Consider the following 19,452-nt stretch of genomic DNA (forward strand, 5'->3'; position numbering starts at 1 on the left):
TTCACTGGATCTCAAATGTATTTCAAAGATTTTCCCTATAATGAATGTTAAAGGGGAAAGTAACAATAACAACATCTATATAGCTTCTTTAATGTAGTAAAACAGCCCAAGGCACTTCGCAGGAGCATTATAAACAGAATTTAACACAGAGCCACATATGAAGATATTGCCTGGGCAGGTTGGGTGCGGGCGGTTGATGTGGTGGGTTGGGACCCCATTCTTTTCATCCCGCTCTTCAGAGCTACTTTTCCTTATGACGCCTATTTAGGCAGGCCTATTAAATGGTGCAGTTTGATGATGTGATCGATGACTCATTTCCAGCTGGGATATTTAAAGGAGCCTTGGCCACATTGCATGTAAAGGTTCACCAAGGAGTGTGCAGGCAGTAAATGGCAGCATCTGTTTACTGCTCAGCCTTGCACACATGGCTTCACAGAGGCAGAGGGCTGCACCCAGGTTCTCCAATGACTCCCTACATATCCTTGTGGGGGGAGTCAGAGCACACAGGGAGGTCCTCTTCCCTGCTGACGGGTGGAAGAAACCTCCCCAGGAGACAAAAAGAGCCTGGCTAGATATAGCAGAGGAGGTGAGCAGCAGGAATGTGGTGAGTAGGACCTGGGTGCCGTGCTGGAAGTGCTTCAATGATCTCATCAGATCAGGAAAGGTGAGTGGAAAGCTACACTCAACCTCATCCTGCTGTGCCTCTCATCACATCCTCATCATTCTTCCTTCCCAACCCTACTCCTGCACATCATTACTCACACCAACATACCTTGCACATCCACCCATCCCTCTCTTGCTATCTACATAATCACATCCCCATCTGACTAACCACCCCTCACACTCACCCTCATCCCAGTGCAATCATACCAACTAACAACACACAAGGAGGCCATTTGGCTTTGGCATGCCACTCCCTCATAGTCACCCTCTACAGATGTAACCCACACATTCCTTACACTCATGCCATCACTTTCACTCAAACCTCTCTTTTTCCCTCCTTGCAGGAGAAGAGAGCCCACAATAACAGGGAGAGGAAGAGAACCGGAGGTGGTCCTCCATCATTCGCCATGTTGACATCAGCAGAGGAGGTTGCCCTGGAGGTCGCCGGAGCAGTTGGTGGTGGGAGACAGAGCGAGGGGGGCCTCTCAGCAACATGGTGACAGAATTACATCCCATACAGCCACATGGCATACAGCAGTCACTCATATGGTGACTGATGTCAGCAGCCAGTGAATGTTCATCATGTGCATAATGGTAACGTTACCCATTCTAAATATCACCTTTCGAAATCATCTCTTTATTCTCCTACAGGTCCATCAAGAGCCTGCCCCCCCCCCCCCCACACTGTCCAGCCAGAGGAGGAAGATGACTCCTCAGAGGAGCCTCCAGCCTCTGAGGGTGCACCATCAGCAGACCCAAGCTCACCCAGCACCAGCGCAGATACGCACACCTCGGCAGGTGCTACATGAGATAGAGTAGTGTTGTCACATGGTGTCTCACACTTCACCAGTGAGCAAGAGGAGATGGTGGAGACAGAGACAGCAGTGGGGACTCCTCGCCGGAGGGTGCAGGAGGCTCCCAGCACTGCTCAGCCTCAGGGGCCATCGAGAAAGAGGGCGATCCTGGAGGTGCAGGAAGAAGTGCAGGAGGTTCTGACAGGTTTTGTGGCTGCAATGACTGCAAATGTCCAGAGAATGGAGGAGTTCATCTCCAACATGAGCACCACCATGTAGCAGGTGATGACGATGTAGGCTCTTCCATGGGAAGGATGGCCACCTGCATGGAACAGCTAATGTGCCACTCACATGAGCTCATGCTATCTATGGAGAACAGATGGCAGAGGCTCATAGACCTCCTCTCTAGGAGGGATGACGTAGACGTGGGTCCTCATGGCCCCACTGCTGTGCAGCAAGGTGCTCTCCAGCCCCTTGCTAACAGGGAAATGCGAGTGGCCAGTGAGAGGGAAATTATGATGAACTTGTATAAAACACTGGTTTGGCCCCAACTGGAGTACTGTGTCCAATTCTGGGCAGCACACTTTAGAAAGGATGTGAAGGCCTTAGAGAGGGTGCAGAAAAGATTTACGAGAATGATTCCAGGAATAAGGGACTTCAGTTATATTGATAGACTGGAGAAGCTTTCGTTGTTCTCCTTTGCGCAGAGAAGATTGTGAGGAGATTTGATAGAAGTGTTCAAAATCATGAGGGGTCTGGACAGAGTAGATAGAGGGAAACTGTTCCCATTGGCAGAAGGATCAAGAACCAGAGGACACAGATTTAAGGTGATTGGCAAAAGAACCAAAGGCGACGTAAGAAAAAACTTTTTTACGCAGCGAGTGGTTAAGATCTGGAATGTACTGCCTGAAAGGGTGGTGGGGGCAGATTCAATCACAGCTTTCGAAAGAGAGTTGGATAAGTATCTAAAGGAAAACAATTTGCAGGGCTACGGGGAAAGGGCGGGGGGGTGGGACTAGCTGAAGTGCTGTTACAGAGCCGGCACGGGCTCGACGGGCTGAATGGCCTTCTTCCATGCTGTAACCATTCTATGGTTCCATGACTCTATGAATGATGGTGAGAGGAGACATGGAAGTGGGGGCGCCTCTCAAAGTGCTCACTCTTCTCTCCTGTTGCCTCCCCTCAGTCAGAGCCTCAGATGCCCCCTGGGATCGCAATGGCCGAGTCTGCCCATGCATAGTCACAGGAGGAGCAGACTTTGGAGGGGCCATCAGAGGCTTCAAAACACAGGACGACCGCCACAATTGTCTACACAGTCACAGCAGGGAAGTGAGTAGGCTACTTTACCTCTGCTGATGCCACAGGGGTTGCACCTCGTAGAGCACACGTAAAAGAAAAATGACACAGAAGTAGATGTACATGGGTAAGCACATGGGTGTTTAAAGAAGTATGTTTGTTAAGGTTCTGTTACTGTTATGTCACAGATAAAACTATTTATCGTCACCACTTTCTGGTCATGCCCATTTTTGGCTGCTCCTTTGGAAGTGGCTGAGTGAGTTAGTGAATGGTGAGACATAATGTTACCTACAGCAATGGGGGTCAGTATGAATGGAATGGTTTGGTCATTGTAGGAATGCTTTATGGTGTTATTAGTGGGGGAACCTAGCACAGCATGTGGCAGCCATAAGGGTGTAATGCAGGCAGTTAAGTAAATCTGGCCAAGATGAGGCCATCCCTGGCCTCCCGGGCAGCAATGTGCTCGGGTGCTGCTGGCATCTGGACCTCAGGTTCCTCCTCCTCCTCCTCTGAAGAGGCTGTGCGCTCAGTGCCTTGCCTCTCATGCAGCGCTAATCCTCGTTGCTGTGCTATGTTGTGCAGCGTGCAGCAGACAATGCCGATTCTGGTGACCCTGGCTGGTGTGTACTGAAGGGCTCCTCCAAATCTGTCAAGGAATCTGAAGTGCATTTTCAGCATGCCGATTCTCTGCTCTATGACACATCTGGAGGACATGTGGCTTTCATTATATCTCTCCTCGGCCTCGGTACTTCGCCTCCTCAAAGGTGTCATGAGCCACGTCTTCACTGGATATCCGTTGTCTCCAAGCAGCCAGCCAGAAAGTGATTTTGACGGTGTGAAGAGCTGAGGGTAGGGGTGACTGGCAAAGGATGGAAGAGTCATGGCAGCTACCAGGGAATTTGGCACACACATACTTGATGATCTTCCTATGGTTGCACACCAGCTGCACATTGAGGGAGCTGTTAGATCCATGTATTTTTGATGTTGTGTGTCCTTCAATAACTAGACACAAGACTGCAGGAACAATCAACAGGTATTTACTGGATGAGGGTTACTCTAAAACTAAACGTACCGATCCCTACTTAGGGTTTATATACAGGTGTGGTCACTGCCGGTACTACAGTATACAGGAGCTGTAAAAAGTAGTTCTCCCCTTAAAGGTACATACACTACAATTCCTCCCCTTTTAGATTGACAGTACCATAACATTCATTTAACAATTAACACTTTTAACATGCACATTAACTGAAAATAGTCCATTTATAAATTCAGTCTTTGGGGCGGCTTCCTGATCCTTTCTGGATAGCGACTTTCCTGAGTGTCTTGTTCTTGGTGCGGAGGCCCCCTGTCGTCAGTTGGTTCATCAGCTTCCGATGCTACTGTTTCTGGGGTAGATGCTACCTGTATGTCGGGTTCATCAGCAGATGCGCGAGACATGGGGTTGACTCGTTCCTGTGACTCTAGGATCTGGTCGACATGGCATCTCACAATGTTCTCCCCAACATCCACTGTGTACATTAGTGGCCCCTGCCATGTGCATATCATTCCTGGTTGCCATTTCTCTGTTCGGTAGTCGCGGGCCAAGACAGGTGATCCTACATTGAAGCTCCTTGTCGGCTTCTCATTGATGTGCTGGAATTGCTTATTCTCAACATCTCTTCGTACATTTGGTCTGAGCAAATCCAGACGAGATCTCAACCTTCGGTTAAACAACATCGGGGTCTGGTTGGTGACTGCATGTGTCGCATTTCTGTAGGCTAACAGGAAATTGTGCACCTTATGCTGCAGTGGAATGTCGTCATCGCACATGGCCCTTACTGCTTTCTTAAAGGTTTGTACGAACCTCTCAGCCATTCCATTTGTGGCTGGATGATACGGGGCAGATGTGTAATGCCTTACCCCATTCCTTTTCATGAATCTTCAAAACTCTTCGGACACAAACTGTGGTCCGTTATCAGAGCAAATCTGCTCTGGCAAGCCGTTCCTGGCAAATATGGTCCGTAGGACTGCAATAGTTTTCTCCGTGGTGGTGGACGACATTTTGATCACCTCAGGCCATTTCGAGTGCGCATCCACGGCTATTAGAAACATTGAGTCCATGAATGGACCAGCAAAATCAATATGCACCCATTGCAATGGAGATGAGGGCCACTCCCATGGGTGTAGAGGGGCATGTGGTCGTGCATTTTGGACCTTCTGGCATCCTGAGCAGCTCTTTGTCAGGTCCTCGATTTGCTGATCGATCCCCGGCCACCACACATAAGCCCTAGCAAGGCTTTTCATTTTCACCCCTCCCAAATGGCCTTCGTGAAGCTCATTGAGCACTCTCTCCCTTAACTTGGGTGGAATTACCACTCGGGATCCACACATCAAGGTCCCCTGGCATACTGACAGCTGTTCTCTTCTGGATTAGAATGCTGGCAACAATGAGTCGCCATGTGTTGGCCATCCCTTCACCGTCAAGTCATATACCCGAGACAGTGTCGGGTCATTTCGGGTCTCCTCTATATCAGCGTTAGTTACTGGCAAGCGTTGAATTATAGTCGAATGAAATATTTCGACAGGGTCCACTGCTGGTGCTTCCTCCGCAGTAGGCAGTGGAAGGCGTGATAGCCCATCAGCGTTTCCATGCTGTTTCGTGTTTCGTGCCCTTATACTCGATTTCATATTGGTTCGCCCCTAGAAAAAGCGACCATCTTTGCAGCCGTTGCGCAGTCATCACCGGCACGCCCTTCTTTGGCTTAAAGATGGAGGCAAGTGGTTGGTGGTCCGTCAGCAAGGTGAACTTCTGCCCGTGCAGATAGTGGTTGAACTTTTTCACTCCCCACACCATGCTAAGGGCCTCCCTGTCAATCTGGGCGTAGTTACGCTCGGCTGAGGTTAGTGACCGAGATGCAAAGGCTACCGGCCTCTCCGAGCCGTCCGGGAATTTGTGCGACAGCACCGCTCCAATGCCATAGGATGATGCATCACACGCCAACCGAATTGGTAGTGCTGGGTTGAAATGAGCCAACACCTCTTTTGATGTGATCAATTCTTTGCACTTCTGGAAAGCTCATTTACATTCGTCATTCCACTTCCATGGTACCCCCGTTTGCAGTAGGGTGTTCAGTGGGTGTAGTACGGTAGACAAATTCGGCAAGAACTTATGGTAGTAGTTCACCAGCCCGAGGAATGACCTCAGTTGTGACACATTTTCCGGTGCTGGAGCCTTGACTACTGCCTCAATCTTTTCAGGGGACTTATGTAACCCCTCTTCATCAATAACGTGGCCACAATACGAGATCTGCTTCTGGAAAAACTCGCATTTGTGGCGATTTGCTCGGAGCCCATATTCCTTCAATCTAGTGAGCACCTGCTCCAGGTTGGCAAGGTGAGCACTGTCATTTTCGCCCGTGACCAGGATGTCGTCCAAATAACACTGGGTCCCTGGAATCCCTTGCAGGACTTGATCCATTGCCCTTTGCCAAATAGCCGGAGCTGATGCTACCCCGAACACCAGCCGGTTGTATTGGTAGAGACCTTTATGAGTGTTGATCGTGAGGTACTGTTTCGAGGCTTCTTCTACCTCCATTTGCAGGTACGCCTGGGCCAGATCAATCTTAGTGAAACGTTTCCCTCCAGATAGCGAGGCGAAAATATCTTCAATCTGCGGAAGCGGATATTGTACCGTGTGAAGGATTGGGTTCACTGTCACCTTAAAGTCCCCACAGATGCGAACTTCCTTTGGTTCCCCAGGCGTATACTCAACGACCTCTTCATTACAGGAACGATGGGTGTGGCCCACTCACTCCAGTCCACTTTGGACAGTACTCCTGAACGTTCCAAACCTTCCAGCTCTGCTTTGACGGCTGGGCGGATCGCATAAGGCACCGGTCTGGCCTTAAAAAACTTTGGGCTTGCATTTTCCTCTATTTTGATCGTCGCTGTTATGCCTTTTAGTGTTCCAAGTCCCTCCTGGAACACTTCTTGTGCATCGGTTAGCATTTTTGACAGTCGTCCAGGTGTGGCATCGTCATCCTTTTTGGCATCTACAGTCAGTGCTTGTATGGAATGCCAATCTAGCTGTATCTTCCGGATCCATTCACGTCCTAGTAGTGGTGGTCCTCCATCTGGCAATACATATAGGTCCATTTTTGGTGTTTCCTTGCCGTTATATATAATGTTCACCCTTATTTTTCCTTTGGGGTAGACTGTTTGCCCCATGTACGTCTTCAAGACAATCTCTGTATCTCTCAAGGGTATATGTAAGAATAGCCGCTTGTAGTCCCTTCGGTTTATGACTGTTAGTGCTGATCCTGTGTCCAATTCCATTTTCACTTGGACTCCAGCTATCTTGAGCGTGACCCAGATAGTTTGATGATCCTCCATTTGGATCCCATTATGTAGTTTCAGACAACCCAGCTCCTTGCTTCCGGAGTTTGTATCACTTTTCTGTTCGTCTGAACTGCTCTCCGTCACCTTATGTACCTTCTTGTACTTCTCCTGTGGAGATTTCTTGCTGCTGGTTTTCTTTCTCGACCTGCAGACTCTTGCTATGTGTCCTACTTTTCCACACTGTCTGCACACTTTGTCCTTAAACCAGCAATCATTATGGTCGTGTGTTGTTCTGCCGCAGCGATAGCACTTCACTGTTCCGTATGACATTTCATTTGTGCCATATTCTTGCGGTCTCCGTTGTATCTCTGCAGCGCCGCATGCAGCTGCTTCGTGTGATACTGCCATGCTGAAGCCTTGTCCAGCGTAAGATCCTTTTCTGATAGAAGCCGTTTCTGGGTTCCTTCACTTTGAAGCCCACACACAAACTTGTCCCTTAAAGTATCTGCTAGTCCCGTTCCAAACTGGCAGTGTTTCAATAGCTTGCGCAGTTCCGTTAAATACTCAGCATTACTTTCATCTTTATGCTGGTTCCTTTTGTGAAACTTAAATCTTTCTGCTATCAGCAGCGGTGTGGGGTTTAAGTGGTTCTGTAGGATTGACACTATGTTTCCAAAATCCTTGTCCACTGGCTTCTCTGGGGTTACTAGGTTTCGCAGTAAGCCATACGTTTTTGCACCCATGGAATTCAACAATACCAGCGCTTTCCTCTCATCTGGCACTTCATTCGCCTTGCAGTACACTTCTCTGCGTTCGACATATGTCGTCCAATCTTCGACTTCATTGTCAAACGCTGTGATACTGCCACTCTTCGGCATCCCTGGGTGTGGTTAGACTGGCTCAAAATGGCGTTTTCCCGCACTCTCCCTTCTTCTCCACTGCGGCTCAAAATGGCGTTTTCCCGCGCTCTCCCTTCTTCTCCGCTGCGGCTCAAAATGGCATTTCCCGCGCTCTCCCTTCTTCTCCGCTGCGGCTGCTCGGCCCTTGAACACCAGCTGTGCTCTGTGCGTTTCCCTTTCTTCCCCGCTGATGCTGCTCGTCCCTTGAACACCGACTGCGCTCTGCGTGTTTCCTTTGCACCTCTCTCTCTTCTCCCGTCAACGCCGTTCGGTCCTGAACACTGGCTGCGCCCTGTGCACTCTACCCTCTCTCTTCTCCCATCGACGCCGCTCGGTCCTGAACACCGGCTGCGCCCTGTCCGCTCTACCCTCTCTCTTCACCCGTCGACGCTGCTCGGCCTTTTCTGTGCCGTCGGTCGGCTCTAGCCACCGCTGTCCGGGAAGGGTTTGCGCCGTACCTGCTGGCAGCCCGTTTCGCTGGACCACCGTGACTGGAGAACCAAGCCCAGCTCACAACAGCCTCCCCTGCGATGCTCAAATCTCTGCTGGATGACTGGGCGGTTGCTCGTGGTCGACACCCGTGCTTCTGGCCTCAACTTTCTTCCACTGTTCTCCAGGAGCGAATCCCTTGGAGGTAATGCAGAGTTGCAGGTAGGTTCGAATCTGCCTCGTCGCCACTGTTAGATCTGTGTATTTTTGATGTTGTGTGTCCTTCAATAACTAGACACAAGACTGCAGGAACAATCAACAGGTATTTACTGGCTGAGGGTTACTCTAAAACTAAATGTACAGATCTCTACTCAGGGTTTATATACAGGTGTGGTCACTGCCGGTACTACAGTATACAGGAGCTGTAAAAAGTAGTTCTCCCCTTAAAGGTACATACACTACAGGAGTGGAAGTCATTGCAGTTGACAAAGACTCCTGGGTGATGATGGGGTGCCCTGATGGCCAGATGTGTGCAGTCGATGACGCCCTGCACCTGGTATGAAGTCAGCCAGAGCCGCAAAGCCGTGTGCCCGCTCAGTAACACTGGCTTCATCAGTGGCAAAGTTGATATAATTGGCTGACTTGTCAAACAGGGCACTGGTGACCTGTGTGATGCATCTGCGGGCGGCCGACTGCGAGATTCCGTAAATGTCTGCTGCAGGTCCCTGGAAGGAGCCTGAGGCAAAGAAGTTGAAGTGCGCTGGTGACTGGGCGGGCTCAACAAGGTCAATCAAGTGAAAATCGTGTGGGTTGGCCACAACTCGATGGAGGCGGGACTACAACCCTGAAAGTTGTAGTCCCGCCTCCATCACGCCTCCAGTATCAAAATCCAGCCCAATGTGTCAATGGTGTGATAGGTAGTAGCAATGAAGTGAGAAAGGCTTCTGAATTTGCAGAAAAGACAACTGTAGACATCTAAATCTGTGCTTAAAATGTAGTCAGCAAGAGCCTTTCTCTTAGGAATGTAAGCAGGTGCCATGTGGGAGTATTTATTGTGCTTTGCATGCTCTGCAGTAATTACCTCGCTCAGTTGCCATTGAGCTTGATGTGCCTCAATGAATCCGAGACGCGACGTTAACGGAGCAAGGCAAGGCTTTTATTAACTCAGAAAGTAATACACATTGGAGAAGTGTCTCTCATCCAGAGATCTGCTGTACTCCTGTGAGATACGCTGGGGCTTGCTTAAGTAGGGGCCAGGTATGGGCGGAGCCCTACACACAATACAATACAGGTAAGGAAATGAAACTGAAACTAAACTAAACACAGGGAATACAGTGCCTGATGAATGGCATATTTCATCACATTCACCCCTTCTACAGATTTAGTCTGTTCGGGGGTTTGATAGTCCTCTGTGACCGACGTAGCTGTTGTGGTGCCGCGGGTGTCGGCTGGGTGTCCCCGGTGGCCTCCTGGGTCTCTGCCGGGGGCGCCGCCAGGGCTGTTGAAGGGGTAGTTGGTGGGGACACCGTTGGTCGATGTTCTTCCGGGGGTGGTGAAAGGATAGTGGGTGGGTAAGAATTGCTGTGATCGTTGTTGCTGTTGTTGTCATGGTTGTTGTTGTTACCGGCTGGGGCGACGTCTTTTATGGACACGGTGTCCTCCCTTCCGTCGGCGTGCCGGACATACGCGTATTGGGGGTTGGCGTGGAGTAGGTGCACTGACTCCACGAGGGGGTCCGTCTTGTGGCCCCTCACATGCCTTCATACAAATACTGGACCTGGGGTGGAGAGCCATGACGGCATGGATACGCCTGAGGTGGATTTCCGGGGAAAGACAAACATTCGTTCATGAGGCGTGGCCTTAGTGGCAGTACACAATAGCGACCGTATCGAATGGAGCACATCTGGGAGGACTTCCTGCCAGCGGGAGATAGGGAGGCCCTTGGTCCTTAGAGCTAGAGTGACTGCTTTCCATACTGTCCCGTTCTCTCGCTCCACCTGGCCATTACCCTGGGGGTTGTAACTGGTGGTACGGCTCGTGGTGATCCCCCTGGACAGCATGTACTGGCGTAGCTCTTCACTCATGAAGGACGCCCCCCTATCCGTATGGATGTAGCTCGGCATACCGAACAGGCAGAACAGGCTGTTGAGGCATTTAATGACCGTGGCGCTGGTCATGTCTGGGCAGGGGAAGGCGAATGGGAAACGGGAGTATTCGTCCACAATGTTCAGGAAGTAAACATTGCGGTCGACTGACGGGAGGGGGCCCTTGAAATCTAAGCTGAGCCGCTCAAAGGGCCGTGTAGCTTTGATTAAGTGGGCTCTACCTGGGCGGTAGAACCGAGGCTTGCACTCAGCGCAGGTGCGGCAGTTCCTGGTCAAAGACCGAACTTCCTCAATCGAGTAGGGTAAGTTGAGGGACTTTATGAAGTGGAACAGCCGTGTGACCCCTGGGTGGCAGAGGTCGTTGTGGAGGGTCTGTAGCCGATCCCCGGTGGCGCTGGCACACATCCCTCGTGAGAGGGCGTCGGGGGATTCGTTAAGGGCCCCTGGCCGGTAAATGATGTCATACTCGAAGGTGGAGAGCTCGATCCGCCACCTAAGAATCTTATCATTTTTAATCTTCCCCCTCTGTTTATTATTGAACATAAATGCTACCGACCGCTGGTCGGTAAGTAGGGTGAAGCGTTTGCCAGCTAGGTAGTGCCGCCAGTGGCACACTGCCTCCACGATAGCTTGGGCCTCCTTTTCCACGGAGGAGTGTCTGATCTCGGGCCCTTGGAGGGTCCTCGAGAAGAAAGCTACGGGTCGCCCCGCCTGGTTGAGGGTGGCCGCCAAGGCAAAGTCAGACGCATCACTTTCCACTTGAAAGGGAGTGTTCTCGTCCACTGCCTGTAGCGTGGCCCGCTCAATATCCCGCTTAATGCTTTTGAAGGCGGCGTGGGCCTCAGCAGAGAGCGGAAAAGAGGGTGCTTTTAAGAGGGGGCGGGCTTTGTCGGAGTAGTTGGGGACCCATTGGGCATAATAAGAAAATAACCCCAGGCACCTTTTCAGGGCTTTGGGAGTGTTGGGCAGGGGGAGCTCCCGTAGGGGGTGCAATCGGTCGGGGTCTGGTCCGATTTCCCCATTCTCCACCACGCTGCCTAGTATGCAGAGGCGCGTGGTGTTGAAAATGCACTTGTCCTCGTTGTAAGTGAGGTTGAGTTTTTGTGCGGTTTTCAGGAACCTCTCGAGGTTCCAGTCATGATCCTGCTGGTTGTGACCGCAGATGGTGACGTTGTCGAGGTAGGGGAAGGTTGCCTGCAAGTGGTGGTCATCGACCATGTGGTCCATCTCCCTCTGGAAGACCGAGACCCCATTCGTCACCCCAAAGGGGACTCTGAGGAATTGGTAGAGGCGTCCGTTCGCCTCGAAGGCAGTGTACGGGCGGTCCTCTGGTCTGATAGGGAGCTGGTGGTACGCTGACTTGAGGTCGATGGTGGAGAACACCCGGTATTGGGTGATTTGGTTCACCATCTCGGATATGCGGGGTAGCGGGTAGGCGTCTAGCTGGGTGTATAGATTAACCGTCTGGCTATAATCTATCACCATCCGCTTCTTCTCGCTACCCCTCACCACCACCACTTGGGCGCGCCACGGGCTGTTGCTGCGTTCGATAATGCGCTCCTTCAGGAGCCTGTCTACCTCGGTCGCGATAAACTGCCTGTCCTCCCAGCTGTACCTCCTGCTTTTGGTCGCTATTGGCCGGCAGTTGGGAGTAAGGTTCGCGAATAGCGAAGGCGGCTTTACCTTCAGGGTAGCCAGACTGCACACTGTGAGGGGCGGCTGGGACCCACCGTAATTGAGCGTGACGCTTTGGTGGTGGCACTGGAAATCCAGGCCCAAGATCATGCTCGCACATAGATTCTTCATGATTAGTAATTTAAAATTATCGTATACAGTTCCGTTAACGGACAATTGTACCGCGCAGTAACCCATAATGGTCGATGTCTGGGTTTTATCAGCCATAGAGATGGTGCCCCGAGCAGGGACCACCGTTAGAGAGAGTTGTTGTGCCAGTTCAGGGTGGATAAAACTCTCTGTGCTTCCACTGTCAATTAAACATTTAACCCCGCACCCGTTTACCTCGATGTCCACCATTGATTTGGATAGCGGGTGCGGTCTGGTCTGGTCCACTGTGACTGATGCCACTGTAGGGCCCTGATCGAGACAAGATGGCGTCCACGCTGTCTGCTCACAAGATGGTGGACCCCACGAGGTCGGGCAAGATGGCGTCCAAGATGGCCGCTCCCACGGCGCACACGCGGCGGTTGCGGGTTTTCCAGCGGGGTTCCCTCTGCACACCTTCCCGAAGTGCCCCTTCTTACCGCACTTAAAGCAGGTGGTGCCTTTCGCCGGGCACAGGTTTCTGATGTGCTTCGGCTGCCCGCAGAAGTAGCAGTTGGGGCCCCGACGCGTTGCGGCTGTCGTCGGGCTTCTGGGGGGAGAGCGGGGCCCCGACGGTGTTGGGCTGCCGGGCGGGGAAGATGCCTTCCAAGATGGCGGCGCCCTTGGTGCACACGTGGCGGCGTGGGCAGCGCGGGCCGAAGAGTAGGCATCCGAGTTTCTCTGGGCCACATCCAGGGATCGCGCTGTGTCCACAGCCTGTTTCAGGTCCAATCCCGTTTTTTCCAGTAGTCTCTGCCGGATGTAAGTGGAGCTGAGGCCTGTGACAAAGGCATCACGAACAAACTCGTCAGTGTACACTGCGGCTTTTACATCTTGGCACTTGCAGTCTTTGCCAAGCGTTTTCAGGGTGACTAGGAACTCATCCAGCGATTCCCCAGGTCGCTGTGTGCGAGTAGCGAGCAGATGCCTAGCGTACACCTCGTTCGTAGGCTGCTGGTAATGCGCCTTTAGGATGTCGCAGGCGGCCGGGTACATGTCGGCGTCTTGGATGAGGGGGTAAACTCGGTGGCTTACCCAATTCCGCAGGATTCCGAGTTTCATACTCTCAGCGTCCGTAGCGCCTGTGATGGCTGCGGAATTGTCCAGGAAGAATTCCATACACTTAAACCAGTGTCCGAATCGTGCCGATGCGTCCGAAGCACGCGGGTCCAAATCCAAACGTTCGGGTTTCAAGAGTTGGTCCATTGCGTTGAAAATTGAGTTAATAAAATTGATGTGCCTCAATGAATCCGAGACTCGACGTTAACGGAGCAAAGCAAGGCTTTTATTAACTCAGAAAGTAATACACATTGGAGAAGTGTCTCTCATCCAGAGATCTGCTGTACTCCTGTGAGACACGCTGGGGTTTGCTTAAGTAGGGGCCAGGTATGGGCGGAGCCCTACACACAATACAATACAGGTAAGGAAATGAAACTGAAACTAAACTAAACACAGGGAATACAGTGCCTGATGAATGGAATATTTCATCACAGTGCTTCTGCCTCAGCTTGACAGATGTGGTTCCCAAGCTGCATGATTCCCGTGGTCATGCAGTGAAATTCAAAAGTTTTGGTTAAAAACACAGTTAAGTGTCTGACAGCAAGGTAATAATGATCTAAATTAGGCCGCCTGCCTCTGCCATTTGGGTCCGTGCCGTGCTGGCAAATGCGCCCGAGTTAAAGGTGTGAGGCAGCGGGATGATGGCGGGTTCCCAATGTGCTCCGATTTATTCCAACTTTTACTCCTGGCCTGCCCCCAATCCCACACGCACGGCAGCATGAAAATTCTGGCCATTAGGACAGGTGATCAAAAATGTGGTCAAAGAGGTAGATTTTAAGGAGCGCCTTAAAGGAGGAGAGAGATGTCGAGAGGTGAAGAGGCTTAGGGAGGGAAAAGCTTAGGGCCGAGACACGGCCGCCAATGGTGGGGCGATGAAAATCGGAGATGCACAAAAGGCCAGAATTGGAGGGTTCTCGGAGGGTTGTAGGTCTGTAGGATGTTATAGAGATAGAGCAGGGTGAGGCCATGGAGGGATTTGAACACAAAAATGAGAATTTTAAATTTAAGGCTTTGCTGGATCGGGAGCCAATATAGGTCAGCGAGCACAGGGGTGATGATTAAATGGGACTTGGTGCGAGTTAGGATACAGGCAGCAGAGTTTTGGATGAGCTCAAATTTACAGAGCATGGAAGATTGGAGGCCGGCCAAGAGAGCATTGGAATGGTCAAGTCTGGAGGTAACAAAAGCATGGATGAGGGTTTCAACAGCAAATGGGCTTGGACAGGGGAGATGGACAATATTACGGAGGTGGAAGTGGGCACTCTTGGTGATGGAGAAGATATGGGGTTGGAAGCTCAGCTCAGGGTCAAGTAAGACACCGAGGTTGCAACCAGGCTCGTTCAGCATCAGAGAGTGGCCAGGGAGGGGAATGGAATGGCTGGGGAATGGAGTTTGTGCTGGGGACCTAAAACAGTGGCTATCATTTACCAAATATTTAATTGGAGAAAATTTCTGCTCATACAATACTGGATGTATGACAAGCAGCATGACAAATCAGAGGCAGTGGAGGGGTCGAGAGAGGTGGTGGTGAGGTAGAGCTGGGGACATGCGGAATCTGACATTGTGTTTTCGGATGATGTCACCGAGGGGCAGCATGTAGATGAGAACTAGAAGGGGGCAAAGGAGAGATCCTTGGGGGACTCCAGAGGTACCAGTGCAGTAGCGATAGAGAAACCACTGCAGCAGATTATTTGGCTACGACTGGATAGATAAGAATGGAACCAGACGAGAGCTGTCCTACTCAGCTGGACAAAGGAGAGGCATTAGAGGAGGTTGGTGTGGTCAACCATGTCAAGGCTGCAGACAGGTCGAGAAGGATGAGGAGGGATAGTTTACCATGGTCACAGTCAGAGAGGATTTCATTTGTGACTTTGATAAGGACCGTTTCAGTGCTGTGGCAGGGGCAGAAACCTGATTTGAGAGGTTCAAACATGGAATTGCTGGAAAGTGAGGACAGATTTGGGAGGTGACAACACGTTCAAGAACTTTGGAGAGGAAAGGGAGGTTGGAGATGGGGTGGTATTTTGCAAAAACAAATCGGTCAAGGGTGTTTTTATCCAGGAGGGGATGATAATGGTAGATTTGAATAGGAGGGGGCCAGTACCAAAGGAGAGGGAACCATTTACAGCTAGCATGGCGGCCAGAAAGGGAAGTTGGGTGGTCAGCAGTTTAGTGGTGATACTAGGGTGAAATTACTTCTATGTAAAGTACTACTTTGGTGATGAAAGTTAGGAATTTGCATTTATATAACACCTCTCACTTCAACGGGATGTCCTAAGGTCCTTCACAACCAATGGGTTACTTTTGAAGTGCAGCCACTGCTGTTATGTAGGCAAACTCAGCAGCCAAATTGGGTACAGCAAGCTCCCACAAACAGCATTTAAAAAATATTTGTTCTTGGGATGTAGGCAAGGCTACATTTATTGCCCATCCCAAATTGCCCCGAGAAGGTGGTGGTGGGCCTTCTCCTTGAGTGATTGTTTACAACTGGTTGCATACGTAGTATTACATAATAGTTACAGCACAGAAACAGGCCACAGGTCTATGCTGGTGTTTACGCTCCACATGAGCCTCCTCGCACCGTACTTATTCTCATCCTATCAACACAGAGTGGTGTGAAAAATGAGTGATAGCAAATCAGAAGTCCATTGTACACCACTTCAATGAAATGAAAAGAAAATCAGGCAGGTTGTAAAATGAGCAGCGTATTCGCTATCACTCTTTTTTTTACCTGGTGATAAAAGTTAAAATGTCCCCCATTGCTTTTCTAGCTATTAGAGCAGAGTAAAATACGCAAGAGTTGCAAGAGTGCTCCAAAAGCAAGCAGCCAACCTGTTCTGTGACATGGCCGGCCTCTCCAACATTATGCATTGGAAACAATTGTCTTCATTTTAGACTTTGATTTTACTGATGCTTTGCTGCTATTCCAGGGCAAACAAGATGAATATCCGGATCCAATGGTTTGGACCATGTGAAAGTCAACAGTGAGGACAAGTGAGAGCTTCCAGCAAACCAGGATTTCTGTCATTCAAATTGACTTTATTACTTGATAATCATTTAGTCTTTGGTGTATAATTAATTAACCCATTTAATGTAGTCACTGTTGATGTTGAAATTAATAAATAATAAATCATGTACAAGCAGTGTCATTAAAGAATTTTGGTTTGTTAACTAAGATGTCAGTACTTTGACTATATCACATTAATTATTGACAATCCCCTTCTTAAACATTTTGAAGCATTTTTAAACAATGTAATTTGAACTTACCCTTAATTTCTCACAAGATCAGAGAAATTTACAGGTGAGGAAAGCCTGCCAGTACCCCATTTCAGCATTTAATTGATTATTAAATTATTCTATCCAGGAGTGCATTCCATGTGTTGATTGTAATGTATATACCTTTAAGGGGGGAACTATCTTTTACAGCTCATGTATACTGCAGTACCGGCAGTGACCACACCTGTATATAACACTGAGTAGTAATCTGTACAGATCAGTTCCTGTGTGAGCCACGTTGAGTAAACACCTGTTGTACCGTTCTCCTGCAGTCTGTGTCTTATTATACACAGACACAACATTGGCGACAAGGCAAGTTCGAACCTACCTGCAACTCTGCATCACCTCCTGGGGATTCGTTCCTGGAGATCAGTGCATTGGAGGTCAAGGCCAGAGACCCGGGCGTCGACCATGGGCAACCGCCCAGTCATCCAGCAGCGACTCGAGAATTGCGGGGGAGGCTGTCGAGAGCCAGGCTTGGCTTTCCAGTCGAGGAGGTCCAGCGAAATGGGCTGGCAACAGGTAGTGCGCAGACCCTTCCCGGACAGCGGCGGGCTGGAGCCCGACCGAGCAGCACAGCAAAGGGCCGAGCAGCATCGACGGGGGAGAGAGAGAGAGGGCGCAGCCGGTGTTCAGGGGCCGAGCAGCGTCGAAGAGAGGGAGAGAGAGACGCGCAGAAACACGCGAGGCGCCGCCATTGCCACGAGGACCGCCGAAAGCGGCGTTGGCAGCAGCGCAGGAGAAGCGCGCGAAACCTACAGGGCGCCGCCATTGCCACGAGAACCGCCGGGAGCGGCGTTGGCAGGAGCGGGGGAGGAAGGAAAGCACGGGAGACGCCATTTTAAGCCATTGGGAGACGCCATTTTAAGCCATTGGGAGATGCCATTTTAAACTACACCCAAAATGCCGAAGAGTGGCAGTATCACCGCATTTGACAATGAAGTCGAAGATTGGACTACATATGTCGAACGAATAGAGGTATACTGCAAGGCAAATGAGGTGTCAGATGACAAGAAAGCGTTGGTATTGTTAAATTTAATGGGTGCAAAGACGTATGGTTTATTACGAAATCTAGTAACCCCAACGAAGCCAATGGAAAAGAGTTTTGAAGACATAGTAACGATACTACAGGGACATTTAAACCCCACACCGCTGCTGATAGCAGAAAGATTCAAGTTTCACAAACGGAACCAGCATAAGGATGAAAGCAATGCTGATTATTTAACAGAACTGCGCAAACTATCGAAACACTGCCAGTTTGGAGTGGGACTGGCAGATACCTTAAGGGACAAGTTTGTGTGTGGGCTTCAAAGTGAAGGAACCCAGAAACGGCTTTTATCTGAAAAGGACCTTATGCTGGAAAAGGCTTTCAGCATTGCGGTATCATATGAAGCAGCAGCACGGGGCGCTGCAGAGATACAACAGAGACCGCAAGAATGTGGCACAAACGAAATGTCATATAGAACAGAGAAGTGCTAGCGCTGCGGCAGAACAACACACGACCAGAATGATTGCTGGTTCAAAGACAAAGTGTGCAGACAGTGTGGAAAAGTAGGACACATAGCACGAGTCTGCAGGTCGGGAAAGAAAACCAGCAATAAGAAACCTACCGAAGAAAAGTACAAGAAGGTACATAAGATGACGGAGAATAGTTCAGACGAACAAAGTAGTGATAACAACTCCGAAAGCAGGGAACTGAGTTGTCTGAAACTACATAATGTGATCACAACAGAGGGTCACCGAACCATTTGGGTCACTCTCAAGATAGCAGGAGTCCAGGTAAAGATGGAATTGGACACAGGATCAGCCCTAACAGTCATAAACCGACGGGACTACGAGCGGCTATTCTCACACATACCCTTGAGAGACACAAACATTATTTTGAAGACGTACACGGGGCAAAAAGTCTACCCCAAAGGAAAAATAAGGGTGACCGTTATATATAACGGTAAGGAAACACCAAAACTAGACCTGTATGTATTGCAAGATGGAGGACCAACATTACTGGGACATGAATGGATCCGGAAAATACAACTGGATTGGCATTCCATACAGGCACTGACTGTGGCTGACAAAAAGGATGACGATGTCACACCTGGGCGACTGTCAAAGATCCTAACTGACGCGAAAGAAGTGTTCCAGCAAGGACTCGGAACACTAAAAGGCATGACAGCGACGATTAAAATTGAAGAAAACGCAAGCCCAAAATTTTTTAATGCCAGACCTTATGCGATCCGCCCAGCCGTCGAAGCAGAGCTGGAGAGTCTGGAACGTTCAGGTGTACTGTCCAAGGTAGACTGGAGCGAGTGAGCTACACCCATCGTCCCTGTGATGAAAAAGTCGTTGAGCAGCACGCCTGGGGAACCAAGGAAGGTTCGCATCTGTGGGGACTTTAAGGTAACAGTGAACCCGGTCCTTCACACCATACAATATCCACTTCCGCGGATTGAAGATATTTTCGCCTCGCTATCTGGAGGGAAACGCTTCACTAAGATTGATCTGGCCCAGGCGTATCTGCAAATGGCGGTCGAAGAAGCATCAAAAAAATACCTCACAATCAACACCCATAAAGGTCTCTACCAATACAACCGGCCGGTATTCGGGGTAGCATCAGCTCCGGCTATTTGGCAGAGGGCAATGGAACAAGTCATGCAAGGGATCCCAGGGACCCAGTGTTATTTGGACGACATCCTGGTCACGGGTGAAAATGACAGTGATCACCTTGCCAACCTGGAGCAGGTGCTCACTAGATTGCAGGAATATGGGCTCCGAGCTAACCGCCCCAAATGCGAG

General features: G+C 50.1%; 1 protein-coding gene across 1 annotated transcript in view; it reads left to right on the plus strand.

Moving 5' to 3' along the window:
• The window catches only part of LOC147124164 (serine protease inhibitor Kazal-type 1-like), a 38,211-nt gene extending 21,657 nt beyond the window's left edge, over positions 1-16,554 (plus strand). Inside the window, exon 4 of the mRNA XM_085983111.1 lies at positions 16,314-16,554. Within this exon, the coding sequence (XP_085839237.1) occupies positions 16,314-16,371 (58 nt within the window). The 3' untranslated portion in view covers positions 16,372-16,554. The remainder of the gene's footprint in view (positions 1-16,313) is intronic.
• Positions 16,555-19,452: the final 2,898 nt, after the last annotated feature.

Source organism: Somniosus microcephalus, chromosome 1 (genome assembly GCF_052327205.1).
Source record: "Somniosus microcephalus isolate GS21.2 chromosome 1, FLI_Smic_1.0, whole genome shotgun sequence".
NCBI classification, from domain to species: Eukaryota; Metazoa; Chordata; class Chondrichthyes; order Squaliformes; family Somniosidae; genus Somniosus; species Somniosus microcephalus.